This window comes from Mobula hypostoma, chromosome 5, assembly GCF_963921235.1.
Source record: "Mobula hypostoma chromosome 5, sMobHyp1.1, whole genome shotgun sequence".
NCBI classification, from domain to species: domain Eukaryota; kingdom Metazoa; phylum Chordata; class Chondrichthyes; order Myliobatiformes; family Myliobatidae; genus Mobula; species Mobula hypostoma.
The window spans coordinates 119,079,787-119,092,047 of NC_086101.1; the positions used below are offsets into that span (position 1 = coordinate 119,079,787).

At 46.4% G+C, this 12,261-nt stretch overlaps 1 protein-coding gene across 2 annotated transcripts; it reads left to right on the forward strand.

The window, feature by feature from the left end:
- Positions 1-200: 200 nt before the first annotated feature.
- On the forward strand, positions 201-9,879 carry naa38 (N-alpha-acetyltransferase 38, NatC auxiliary subunit). Of its 2 annotated transcripts, none has more exons than XM_063048887.1 (4): positions 201-315; positions 2,482-2,665; positions 6,420-6,588; positions 9,564-9,879. In XM_063048887.1, exons 1-3 carry the CDS (start codon positions 229-231, stop codon positions 6,530-6,532), a joined length of 384 nt encoding a protein of 127 aa, XP_062904957.1. In that variant the 5' UTR covers positions 201-228; the 3' UTR covers positions 6,533-6,588; positions 9,564-9,879. The 2 variants fall into 2 exon arrangements, with proteins under 2 accessions (XP_062904957.1, XP_062904956.1); XM_063048886.1 differs by having other exon boundaries at positions 2,482-2,674; positions 9,564-9,869.
- The last annotated feature ends 2,382 nt before the right edge of the window (positions 9,880-12,261 follow it).

The following is a 12,261-nucleotide window of genomic DNA, read 5'->3' on the forward strand; positions in this document are numbered from 1 at the left end:
TGCGTAATTTAGGCGGCAGGCTGATGAACAGGGGACGTCTGGGAAGCTGAGGCGATTGACATCCGTCTGTCCTCGTGATGTTTTGCCGCTGCGTGGGCGGGGGGGAAATATGTCTGGTTTCGCGATATTTGGCTGCTCGAGGTGGTTGACAACCATCTGCTCTCGCGATGTTTGGCCGCTGCGGGGCATTTCTTCTCGCGATGTCCAGCTTTGCGGGGCAGTCGTGAGATGGCGGCGGTGCCGGCAGTTGAGGCAGTGACTGGAACAGGTGAAAATGGAGAATTGTGCGCCGAGGAGCAGCGTAACGGACCGGAGGTGGGTAACGCCGCCCTGGGGTAAGGATTCAGTTCTGCTGTGAGCGTCACCGTCCCGGGTAGCGGTAAAGGGCCGAGGGAGAGGGATTGTCCCGGCCTAGAGAGTGGCTGGTTGTGCCGATGGCCTGGGGCTGCGGGTGTCCCACTCCTGCTGATAAGTTGGCGTGGGGTGGTGAGAGGACAGGGAGAGGAGCAAGGACTGATGAACCAATCTGAGGTCATAGATCCAGAGACTACCCCCGCCGGCCCCAGCTCTTGTGTTGGGTTATCATTGTACTGAGAGTCTGGGTCCAATGTAAACTGTCCAAATTCAATGGACAGGTTCACCTCCGGGCTCAGGAATCACCTCTGCACTTCAACCATTCTGTTCTTAACATCAAAAACCCTAACCACCCCCGAGAATAACAACGCTGTGATCATTTGACGCTAAAATGGACTTTTAATCAGAAACACAAGAGATTGTGCATATGCTGGAACTCCATTATAACACACAAAATGTTGGACGAACGCAGGTCAGGCAGCATTTATGGAGGGGAATAAACAGTGGACGTTATGGGCCGAGATTTGAATGAGAATTACGTCTGTTAATACTGACCCGTTGTGAAATTTAAAAAGTTCAAAGTAAAATTTATTATCAGACTACCTACTACATACAACCCTGAGATTCTTTTTTCTGCGGGCATAGTCACCAAATCTATAGAACAGTAACTGTAAACAGGATCAATGAACAACAAACTGTGTAACTGCAGATAATAAATAGTAATAATAAATAATGAATATGAAATAACCAAATAAAAAGTTCTTAAATTGAGATCACCAGTTGTGGGAACACCTGAAATGGAATGAGTGTAGTTTTTATTTAGGAGCCTGATGGCTGAGGGGTAGTAACTGTTCCTGAACCTGCTGGTGAGAGACCTGAGGTTCTTGTACCTTCTTACTGTGAGAAAAAAGCATGGCCTGGGTGGTGTGGATTGCTGATGATGGATGCTGCTTTCCTATGACAGTTTTCACGTAGATGTGCTCAGTGGTTGGGAGGGTTTTACCCGTGATGTATTGGGCTGAATCCACTGCCTTTTGGAGGGTTTTTCTATTTAAAGGCCTTGGTGTTCCCATACCAGGCCACAATGCAGCCAGTCAGTACACATTCTGTTACAAGTTTCAGCAATAAATAAATAAATATTGCAAAAAGGGACCATGAGATAGTGTTCATGGACTAAAGAGGTTTTTTAAAAAAATTTTATTGAGATAAAGTACAGAATTGGCCCTTTGAGCTATGTCACCCAATTTAACCCCAGCCTAATCATAGGACAATCTATAATGACCAATTTACCTGTCAACCGTTACACCTTCGGAATATATGAGGAAACTGGAGGAAACCCACGCAGTCACGGGTGAACGTATAAACGCCTCGCGGACAGTAGGTGGCGGGAGTTGAACCTGGGCTGTTGGTTCTGTAAAGTGTGTGTGAACCATTACTCTACCTTGCCACCAGGACGGTAGTGTAGTCGTTAGCACAATGCATTACTATCAGTGAGTTTTGACACACTCAAACTAGCTAGCAAGCTAGCAGATCTAGCTCTCTCCTGTACGCCTCCATTGTCACCATCTTAAGATTTTGCCAACAGCAGTCACTTGGATGGCAAGGTGGAGATGCACCTCTACCAATGGAGATGTGAGGTGCTCCTTCCCTCCTCCACCCTGAAGGTCACCACTTGGGCAAGGTGTAGCATCTGTTTAGCCCCCCCCCCCCCCACCCTGCGATCAGGGTCACATGAAGCCATGGGAGTAGGTGGTGGATGGTCATACGAGCAGCCGGTGTGTATCATGGTCCTGGTTATGCCACCACTCATGCCAGGCAGACAACCTCTGAAGCAACACACACAGAATGCTGCAGGAACCCAGCAGATCAGGTAGCATCTATGGAAATGAATAAACAGTAGACTTTTTGAGCCAGAAGGAAGGGGGAAGACTAAAGAGGTAGGGGGAGGGGACGGAGGATAGCAAGAAAGTGATAGGTGAATCCAGGCAGGTTAAAAAAAAAAGGTAAAGGGCTGGAGAGAAAGGAATCTGTTGGGAGAGGAGAATGGAAAATAGAAGAAAGGGAAGGAGGACGAGGGGACTCAGGGGGAGGTGATTCCTTATTCTTCCCTGCCTCTGTGTTCCACAGGCACAGGACACCCAGGGAAGTGACGGGTCGTACTCGCACGCCAGGCACACGTTGGAGAGTCTACTGAATAAGAGCATGCGGATCCGGATGACCGATGGCAGGACGCTGATTGGCCTCTTCCTGTGCACTGACCGTGACTGCAACGTCATCTTGGGCTCTGCTCAGGAGTACCTGAAGCCGACAGGTGCAGTGGGTGAGGCAGCTGCTGTGTTTGTGTGAATCTCCCTTGTTTGTCCAGTTCCCTGGCCCCTCTCCTGGGCCATCCAGTAATAAAGCTCCCCTGTATCCTATTCTCATTTCTAAGGCCAGCATAGTTCCATGATAATGGGTGGCACAGTTCCACCGACCCTGGTTCCATCACTCTCTGTGGAGTTTGCACGTTCTCCCGGTGACCGCGTGGGTTTCCTCCAGGTGCTCCAGCTTCCTCCCACATCTCGTCCAGATGTAGGGTCGGTGGGTTAATCTGCCGCTGCAGTTTTCCCCTGTTGTGGGTTGGGGGTGGAGAGTGTGGGAGAGTTCATGGGAATGTGGGGGAGAATTTTTAAAAAATGATTAAGTGTAATGGGAACATGCACTGCAGTCGTTGTATACATGGTGTGGCTACAATAGCAGGCGGAGGCTGGTAATCCTTCAGCAAGAAACTGGCCTCTGGAGTCCCTGAAGCCTGTCCACTATCTATAAGACTCAAGTCAGGAGTATGATGGGACACTCCTCACTTAGCAGCTTCAACAACTCTCACAGAGCTCATCACCACCCAGTACAGAGCAGCCGCTAGACAATCATCTACTCACTCCATTGCCAGAGTAGATTAACAGATTTGCACCTTCATGACACTGTATGTTTGCAAATAGCTTATCCAGCACTACCCTGCTATTAGACTGTTCTGTGATTCTACATATGAGATTCTGCTTCTCCCCAGCAGCCCCCCCAACCCCCAGAAAACCACAAGCTGCTCTAAAAAAGCCATCTTGTAAGCATTCTACAAAGTCTACAAATCTTCTCTGGGATCCGGCACCAATCTATTTGCATATTGAAATCCCCCATAACACTGCCCTTTCTACACGCCTTTTCTATTTCCCTTTGTAAGTTGTAGTCCACATTCTGGCTACTGTTAGGAGGCCTGTATACAAATCCCACCAGGGTCCTTTTACCCTTGCAGTTTCTTAACTCTACCTTTAACAGTTTTGCATCTTCCAGTCCTATGTCACCTTTTTAAAAACTTGATTAAATTTATTACCAACAGAGCCACACCACCATCTCTGCCTACCTGTCTGTCCTTTTGATACAATGTGTATCCTTGGATGTTAAACTCACAACTGTAATCTTCTTTCAGCCACAACTCAGTGATGCCCACAACATCATGCCTGCCAATTTCTAACTGTGCTACAAGGTCATCTTCTGTATGCTACGTATATTAAAATATAAAACTTTCAGTCCTATATTCATACCCTTTTTGATTTTGTCCCCACGTTACACTGCAACTCATTCCACTAGTTGCAGTTTTGTACTGTCTTCTGCCGTGTTCTTCCTGACAGTCTCACTACATACTGCCTTAGCCCTAAGACTCAGTTTCCCATCCACCTGCCAAATTAGTTTAAACTCTCCCTAACCATTCTAGCAAACCGTGCCTGCAAGGATATTGGTCTTCCTGTGGTTCAGATGTAGCCTGTCCCTTTTGTACAGGTCATACCTTGCACAGAATAGATCCCAATGATTGAGAAATCTGAACCCCTGTTCCCTGCACCAGTTCCTCAGCCACACATTCATCTGCAAGTCATCCTGTTCTTACCCTCACCGACGCGTGGCACAGGCGACGCGTCAAAGGCAACTACCTTGGAGGTCCTGATTTTCAACTTTCTACCAAGCTCCCTAAATTCTCTCTTCAAGACCTCCTCACCTTTCCTACTTGTATCATTGGTGCCGAGATGTTCCTGACCCTGGCATCTGGGAGGCAACATACCATCCGGGTTTCTCTTTCATTTCCATTGAATCTTGTGTGTACACCTTTAACTAAGCTCTTTAACTCCCCTAACATTACTGCAGTCCTCTTCCTGCCCCCACCCTTCCTCCTGAGCCATAGCGCCAGACTCATTGCAGTGACCCAGTTGCTGCAGTTACCCAGGTAGAGCATCCCCCTCAACAGTATCCAAATCGGTATACTTATTATTTAGGGGATTGGCCCCAGGGGTACTCTGCACTCCCGTCTGTTCCCTTTTCCCCTCCTGACGGTCAGTCAAGAATCTGCCTCCTGCACACTAGGGTGACTACTCCCTGTAGCTGTAGGTCATTGAGCTGCAGTTCCAGTTCCTTTACAGTTGTACAAGGCCTTGGTGAGACCACACCTGGAGTATTGTGTGCAGTTTTGGTCCCCTAATCTGAGGAAAGACATCCTTGCCACAGAGGGAGTACAAAGAAGGTTCACAAGATTGATTCCTGGGATGGCAGGACTTTCATATGAAGAAAGACTGGATGAACTGGGCTTGTACTCGTTGGAATTTAGAAGGTTGAGGGGGGATCTGATTGAAACGTATAAGATCCCAAAGGGATTGGACAGGCTAGATGCAGGAAGATTGTTCCCGATGTTGGGGAAGTCCAGAACGAGGGGCCACAGTTTGAGGATAGAGGGGTAGCCTTTTAGGACCGAGATTAGGAAAAACTTCTTCACACAGAGAGTGGTGAATCTGTGGAATTCTCTGCCACAGGAAACAGTTGAGGCCAGTTCATTGGCTATATTTAAGAGGGAGTTAGATATGGCCCTTGTGGCTACGGGGGTCAGGGGGTATGGCGGGAAGGCTGGGGCGGGGTTCTGAGTTGGATGATCAGCCATGATCATAATAAATGGCGGTGCAGGCTCGAAGGGCCGAATGGCCTACTCCTGCACCTATTTTCTATGTTTCTATGTTCTCTGAGGAGCTGCAGCTCAGTGCACCAAGTGCAGTTGAGATTATCAGGAAGGCTGAAGGTCTCCCAAGAATTCCCACATCTCACACAAGGAACCCAACACAGCACTTGGAGCCATTCTCACTGATCTAACTGACAAAGAATGCAGAGCAAGAAACCTACCTTGCCCAAGCCTATTGAGCCAAAGCCTCTCCGCTCTAACACTGGTCCACTCACGCAATTGTCACTCTGCTTGTCCCTACCTTATTTTTGTTTGCACTTGCTAATGATTGGTGATTTGATTCACTCGCTGGATGAAGCTGAAATCCCAGGAATGCTCCTTTTTAATCTCTCGCCCCGGCCTGATTCGATTGGGCTGCCAGAAAAAGCCAAAAGCCTGCGAGCACGCCTTTCTAAATCTCTTGGGTGAATAATCTAAATAAATCAGTACGGCCTCAGGGGGCTGGAGGGCCTGTTTCCTTGCAGCAGGGTTTTATGAAATTAGTGAGCCTTATCTCTTCCCTTTGTTGCCTGCTCCAGCTCAATACCTCCCCTTTTATCCCTAGTGAGCACAACCAGACCTCCAAGAGGACCACAACCTTGCTGCAGGGTTTGGAGGCTTGCGTGTCTCAATGACCCGGAGACTTACTTTGGCTGGAGTCAGGGCTTTGTGCCTTGCCTCTTGGTAGGGTCACACATGCCAAACAGGTCAAAGGGTAGAGGCCAGACTAAGAGTGGTCCACCGGTCCCCCAGGTTAGGGGATTGAGCTCAGAACTAACAACCCTGACTGGTCAAAAAAACTGTTACAGAAACAGCAACGAAGAATCCTTCTCTGTCTGTGTGCAACAGTGTGGACAGGCAGAGACGGAGACGGGGCACCCTCATTGCTTCTCTAAATGCCAGCAACATAACAGGCAGTAAGTAATTAAGAACACAACCATAAACATTGCTCACTCCACCCCACCCAACTCACCAAACAACTCGATCTGCTGCTCCCCCATTCCCAGGATGTGAGAGGTGAATGGAGCAAAGGTATAACATCCCCCTCTTGTTGCAGATTCCCTGGTGCAGGGTGAGCCTCGTGTCCTGGGCCTGGCCATGATCCCCGGACACCACGTGGTCTCCATTGAAGTGGAGGCGGAGAGCGTGTCGAGCCTGCCATACACATGAGCAGTGGGCGTTGTTGCCATGGAAAGCCAGCGGGCTGAAGCCACCGAGAGACCCCGGTATTGCCACTCTCATCGACTGTGCTTCCTCATTTGTTAATGTTGGTGAGGGGAGGTGGGAATGAGGGGCAAGGACATGAATTTACTAATGCTGGTATGTTTGTGGTGGCCAGTCCATAAACAGGACACTGATTGACCTCTTCCTCTGCAGCATCACCCCAACTCTACTCGCTACCTCGTAATCAAAGACCCTGAACATTCTCTCTCCCACACCCCACCTCGCCCTTCCTGTCACAGAAGACATAAAAGCTGTAAAACACGTACCATCAGGCTCAGGGACGACTTCTACCACACTGTGATAAGATCTGAACAGTCCCCGTGTACAATAGGATGGGCTCTCCTTGTTGACCTCCATGTCTACCTCATTGTGGCTCTTGCCCCTTACTGTCTGTCTGCCTGCACTGCACTTTCTCTGTAACTGTAACACTCTGTTATTGTTTTCCCTTGTACCTCAGTGTACTGATGTGATGAAACAATCTGTAACTGTGGTATGTGAAACAACGTTTTACACTGTACCTCAGTCGTCATCACCATCATGTGCTGTGTTGTATGACGTAGGTGATCATGGTCTTCCATCTGTTCTTATTCTTTTCTCTATCCATGACCATGATTGTTCTTGGCAATGTTTCTACAGAAGTGGTTTGCCATTGCTGCCTTCTGAGCAATGGATGACCCCCAACTCTTCAGAAATTGTTTGTTGGTGGCGTGAGTGGTCACATAACCAGGACTTGTGATCTGCACCAGCAGCTCATATGACCATCCACCACCTGTTGCCATGGCTTCATGTGACCCTGATCCAGGGGGAGGGGGTTGGGGGGTGGGGCTGAGCAGGTGCTACATACCCTGCCACCCAGTACCTCGATACCTGTGCCAATAGTAAATCAGTTTATCCTGGGCTACTCAAAGCTGAATGGTATGGAGTGAGAGGGAGAGAGATTGAATGAGGGAATAATGAAAATGGGGGTATCCACAGTGGGACTGCATGGTAGTATAACAGTTAGCGTTACAATTTAGAGCGGCAACCATTCAGGTTCAATTCCATGCTGTTTTCTGTAATAAAGTTTGTGCAGTGTGCTAGAAAGTTTGTGAACCCTGTAGAATTTTCTGCTTCTGCATCAATATGACCTAAAATGTGATCAGATCTTCACATAAGTCCTAAAACTAGATAAAGGGAGCCCAATTAAATAACACAAAAAAATAATACATTCATTTATTTATTGAGAAAAAGGATCCAGTATTACATGTATCTGTTGGTAAAAGTAAGTAAACCTCTGGGGGAATGCCCTCTGCAAAAGCCATTTGGAGTCGGGTGTTCCAACCAATGAGATGAGATTGGAGGTGTGGGTTGTAGAGCTGCCCTGCCCTATAAAAAAGGCACACAAAGTCAGGTTACTGACAGAGCCTGCTCTTCTCAAGAAAGATCTGTTTATGTGCTTCATGCCTCAATCAAAGCAACTTTCAAAGGAACTTAGAGGAAGAATTGTAGAGATTATTGAATCTGGAAAAGGCTACAAAAGCATTTCTAAAGACCTGAGTGTTCATCATTCCACAGTAAGAGAAATTGTTTACAAAAGGAGGGAACTCAGTTCTGTTGCTGCTCTCCCAAGGAGGGGGCATCCTGCAAGGATCACACCAACAGCCCAATGTGCAATGCTGAAGGAGGTGAAAAAACCCACCGGTAACAGCAAAAGACTTGCAGAAATCTCTAGAACTTGCTAAAGTCTCTGTTTATGTGCCCACTATAAGAAAAGTACTGAATAAGAATGGTGTTCATGGAAGGACACCACGGAGGAAACCACTGCTCTCCAAAAAAAAAACATTGCTGCGTATCTCAAGTTTCTAAAAGACCATGATGTTCTACTATGTTCTGTGGACAGCTGAGACAAAAGTTGAACATTTTGGCAGAAAAGTACACCACTATGTTTGGTGGAAAAAGGGCACTGCACACCACCACCAACACCTCATCCCAACTGTGAAGCATGGTGGAAGGAGCATCGCGGTTTGGGGCTGATTTGCTGCCTCAGGGCCTGGACAGCTTGCAATTGTGGGAACAATGAATTCAAAATTGTATCAAGACATTTTACAGGAGAATGTCAGGGTAGCAGTCTGTCATCTGCAGCTTAATAGAAGTTGGATAATACAACAAGACAATGATGTGAAAGACTATAGTAAAACAACAACAGAATGGTTTAAAAAGAAGAAAAATTGTGTTTTGGAATGGCGGAGTCAAAATCCTGATCTTAATCCTATAGAAGTGTTGTGGAAGGACCTGAAGCAAGCAGTTCAGGCAGGGAAGCCCACCAACAGCCTAGAATTGAAACAGTTTTGTAAGAAGGAATGGCCTAAAATTCCTCCAAGCTGACATGTAGGACTGATCAACAGTTACTGAAAACATTTGGTTGAAGTTTTTGCTGTATAAAGGGATCACACCAGTTACTGAAAGCAAAGGTTCACATACTTTTTCCAACAAATACATGTAATATCGGATCATTTTTCTCAATAAATGAACAAGTATAATGTTTTTGTTATTTATTTAATTGGGTTTTCTTTATCTAGTTTTAGGACTTCTGTGAAGATCTGATCACATTTTAGGTCATGTTTATGTAGAAGTCGAGAAAATGCTACAGGGTTCACAGACTTTCTAGTACCACTGTACATTCTCCCAGTGACCATGTGGGCTTCCTCCCACAGTTGGTAAGTTAATTGGTTGTTGTAACTTGTCCTGTGATTAGGCTGTGTTTAAATCAGTGGGTTGCTATGCGGCGTGGCCTGTTGGTCCAGAAGGGCCCGTTCCACGCTGTATCTCTAATTCAGGGGTTTCCAACCTGGGGTCGACAGACCCCTTAGTTAGTGGTAGGTGTCCATGGCATAAAAAAGGTTGGGATCCCTGCTCTAAATAAATAAAAATAATGCTTTAGGTCACATTCTGAAGGGAGATTATTGAACTAAAATACAAATAATTTCTTTTTCCACAGATGTTAACTGACTGTCAGAGTGTTGCCAGAATTTCCTGTTTTAATTTCCAATCTTCTGGAGTTTCCTTTTCAAACTGATTGGGAAACTTTAAATGTCACTCGCTGCAGTGCAAAGCAATGAACCATCTTGACAGCATCTCCTAAGCGTTGGGGACAAGTTTTTCTACAGAATGCAAGAGTCCAAAATGTATTTTGTCATAATTGTCATTTTTATTGAAATAATGTGCATTCAGAAGAAATATTTAAATAGTTTATTTTTGACCATGTAAAAAGTGTACAATAAAATCATAATGAATGGAAGAGATGCAATATAAATTGGTGGCTGAGGGGCTGCTGGTGTTGGACATTTTTTTCCATTTGGTTTTTCACTGTACATTAACCTGTTCTTTACCAGATTGTAGATGCACAGACTGCATACTTCAGTTAGTCATCCCTTCCCCACACCATTGTGTTTCAGGCAGTAGTCTGTCTCGGGTAAGGGTCAAGGTTGTCCAATCCCTGCTGGAGACCCGGAGATAAGAGACTGCATTGATGGAATCCGGATCATCTTCTGGAAGAAGTCAGAGTAAAGCAGCATCTGTGGAGGCGGAATGGCATGGTTGAAACCCTGGTTTGGAACCATCTGTTGCAGAGTCTCAACCCAAAACCAGTCTGGACAGATGCTGGTTGACCTGCTGAGTTCCTACCTGTCAGGAAGATGACCAGATTGAGTCCCCCTGTTTAACCAAAAGAAATATGAGCAGAATTGGGTCATTTGGCCCATTGAGTCTGCTCCACCATTTCATCATGGGTTGATCTATTTCCCTGTCAGCCCTAAACTCCCGCCTTCTCCCCATATCCCTCCATGCTCTGACTAATCAAGAATTCATCAACGTCTACCTTCAATATACCCAGCTTGGCCTCCACAGCTGCTGTGGCAATGAGTGGTTTGACAGTCCTGGTGGAAGTCTGTATAATTCTGAATGAGGTTTGGGATGGGATAGATAATTCTAGGTGAGGGTAATCCCATCTTGGATTCAGATATACACATAGGATTGTCTCCAGTTAATGCATGCTCAATCCAGGAGAAAGCTCTTTAGAGTATTGAAAACAGGAAGTTCACTACCACAGGACTATCAATAGCACAGATGTGTTTGAGGTGCGTGGGCAAACCAGGCTTCTTTATCCTAACATCATCTCAGCCTTTGAGCTAGGGCTTTTCTCTTTGGAGTGAAGGGGGATGAGAAATGATGTGATAGAGGTGTACAAGGTGATAAGAGGCATTGATCGCGTGGACAGCCAGAGACTTTTTTCCCAAGTTGGAAATGGAATATACCAGGGGGCATAATTTCAAGCGGATGTGAGGAAGGGAGGGGGGGTGGGAGGATGTCAAAGGTAAGTTTTTACACAGAGTGGTGGATGTGTAACGCACTGTCAGGGGCGGTGGTAAAGGCAGCTACATTTGGGTCGTTTAAGGAACTCTTTGATAGGCACACGGATATAGTATTCATGGTAAGACTTGGCAGTGTGGAGGATCAGAGGGATCTTGAGGTCTGAGTCCATAGGACACTCAAAGCTGCTGTGTAGGTTGACTCTGGTTAAGAAAGCATACAGTGCAATGACCTTCATCAATTGTGGGATTGAGTTTAGGAGCCGAGAGGTAATGTTACAGCTATATAGGACCCTGGTCAGACTCCACTTGGAGTACTCTGCTCAGTTCTGGTTGCCTCACTATAGGAAGGATGTGAAACCATTAAAAGGGTGCAGAGGAGATTTACAAGGATGTTGCCTGAATTGGGGAGCATGCCTTATGAGAATAGGTTGAGTGAACTTGGCCTTTTCTCCTTGGAGCGACGGAGGATGAGAGGTGACCTGACAGAGGTGTATAAGATGATGAGAGGCATTGATCGTGTGGATAGTCAGAGGCTTTTTCCCAGGGCTGAAATGGCCAGCACAAGAAGGCACAGTTTTAAGGTGCTTGGAAGTGGGTACAGAGGAGATGTCAGGGGTAAGTTTTATTACGCAGAGAGTGGTGAGTGTGTGGAATGGGCTGCTGGTGATGGTGGTGGAGGTGGATACGACAGGGTCTTTTAAGAGACTCCTGGACAGGTACATGGAGCTCAGAAAAACAGAGCGCTATGGGTAACCCTAGGTAATTTCTAAGGTAAGTGCAGGTTCAGCACAGCTTTGTGGGCCGAAGGGCCTGTATTGTGTTGTGGGTTTTCTATGTTTCTACGATAGACAAGTGGAGTGCTCTGTGGGAGGGAAGGGTTAGACTGATATTAGGGTAATTTAAAAGGTTGGTGTAACATTGTGGGCTGAAGAGGTGTAGTGGTTTGTACTCTTTTATAGTCATCTGGCACAGAAACGCCCATCAGCCCATCAAATCAATGCTGACCGTTGAGTGCTTGAGTAATCCCATTTGGTCAATAGCCATCCTAGCCTTGGCAATTTAACTGTTTGAACAGATATTACAATATTCCTCCACCACTCCCTAAGGCAGAGCATTAGAGTCATCCTCTAGTTGAAAAGAATTCTTCCTTGTATCCAATCTAAATTTCTTGCTCCTCATCTCAACTCTACCTTTGGTTATAGACTCCTCAATTTTTTTTGTGTGAGGAGTTTCCTACCATCTCTTATCTGTGTCCCTGACTTGGGGAAGACAGCCCCTCAAAAGAAAGTCACTCCATCCCAAGCACAGACCTGGTGGATCCTCTTT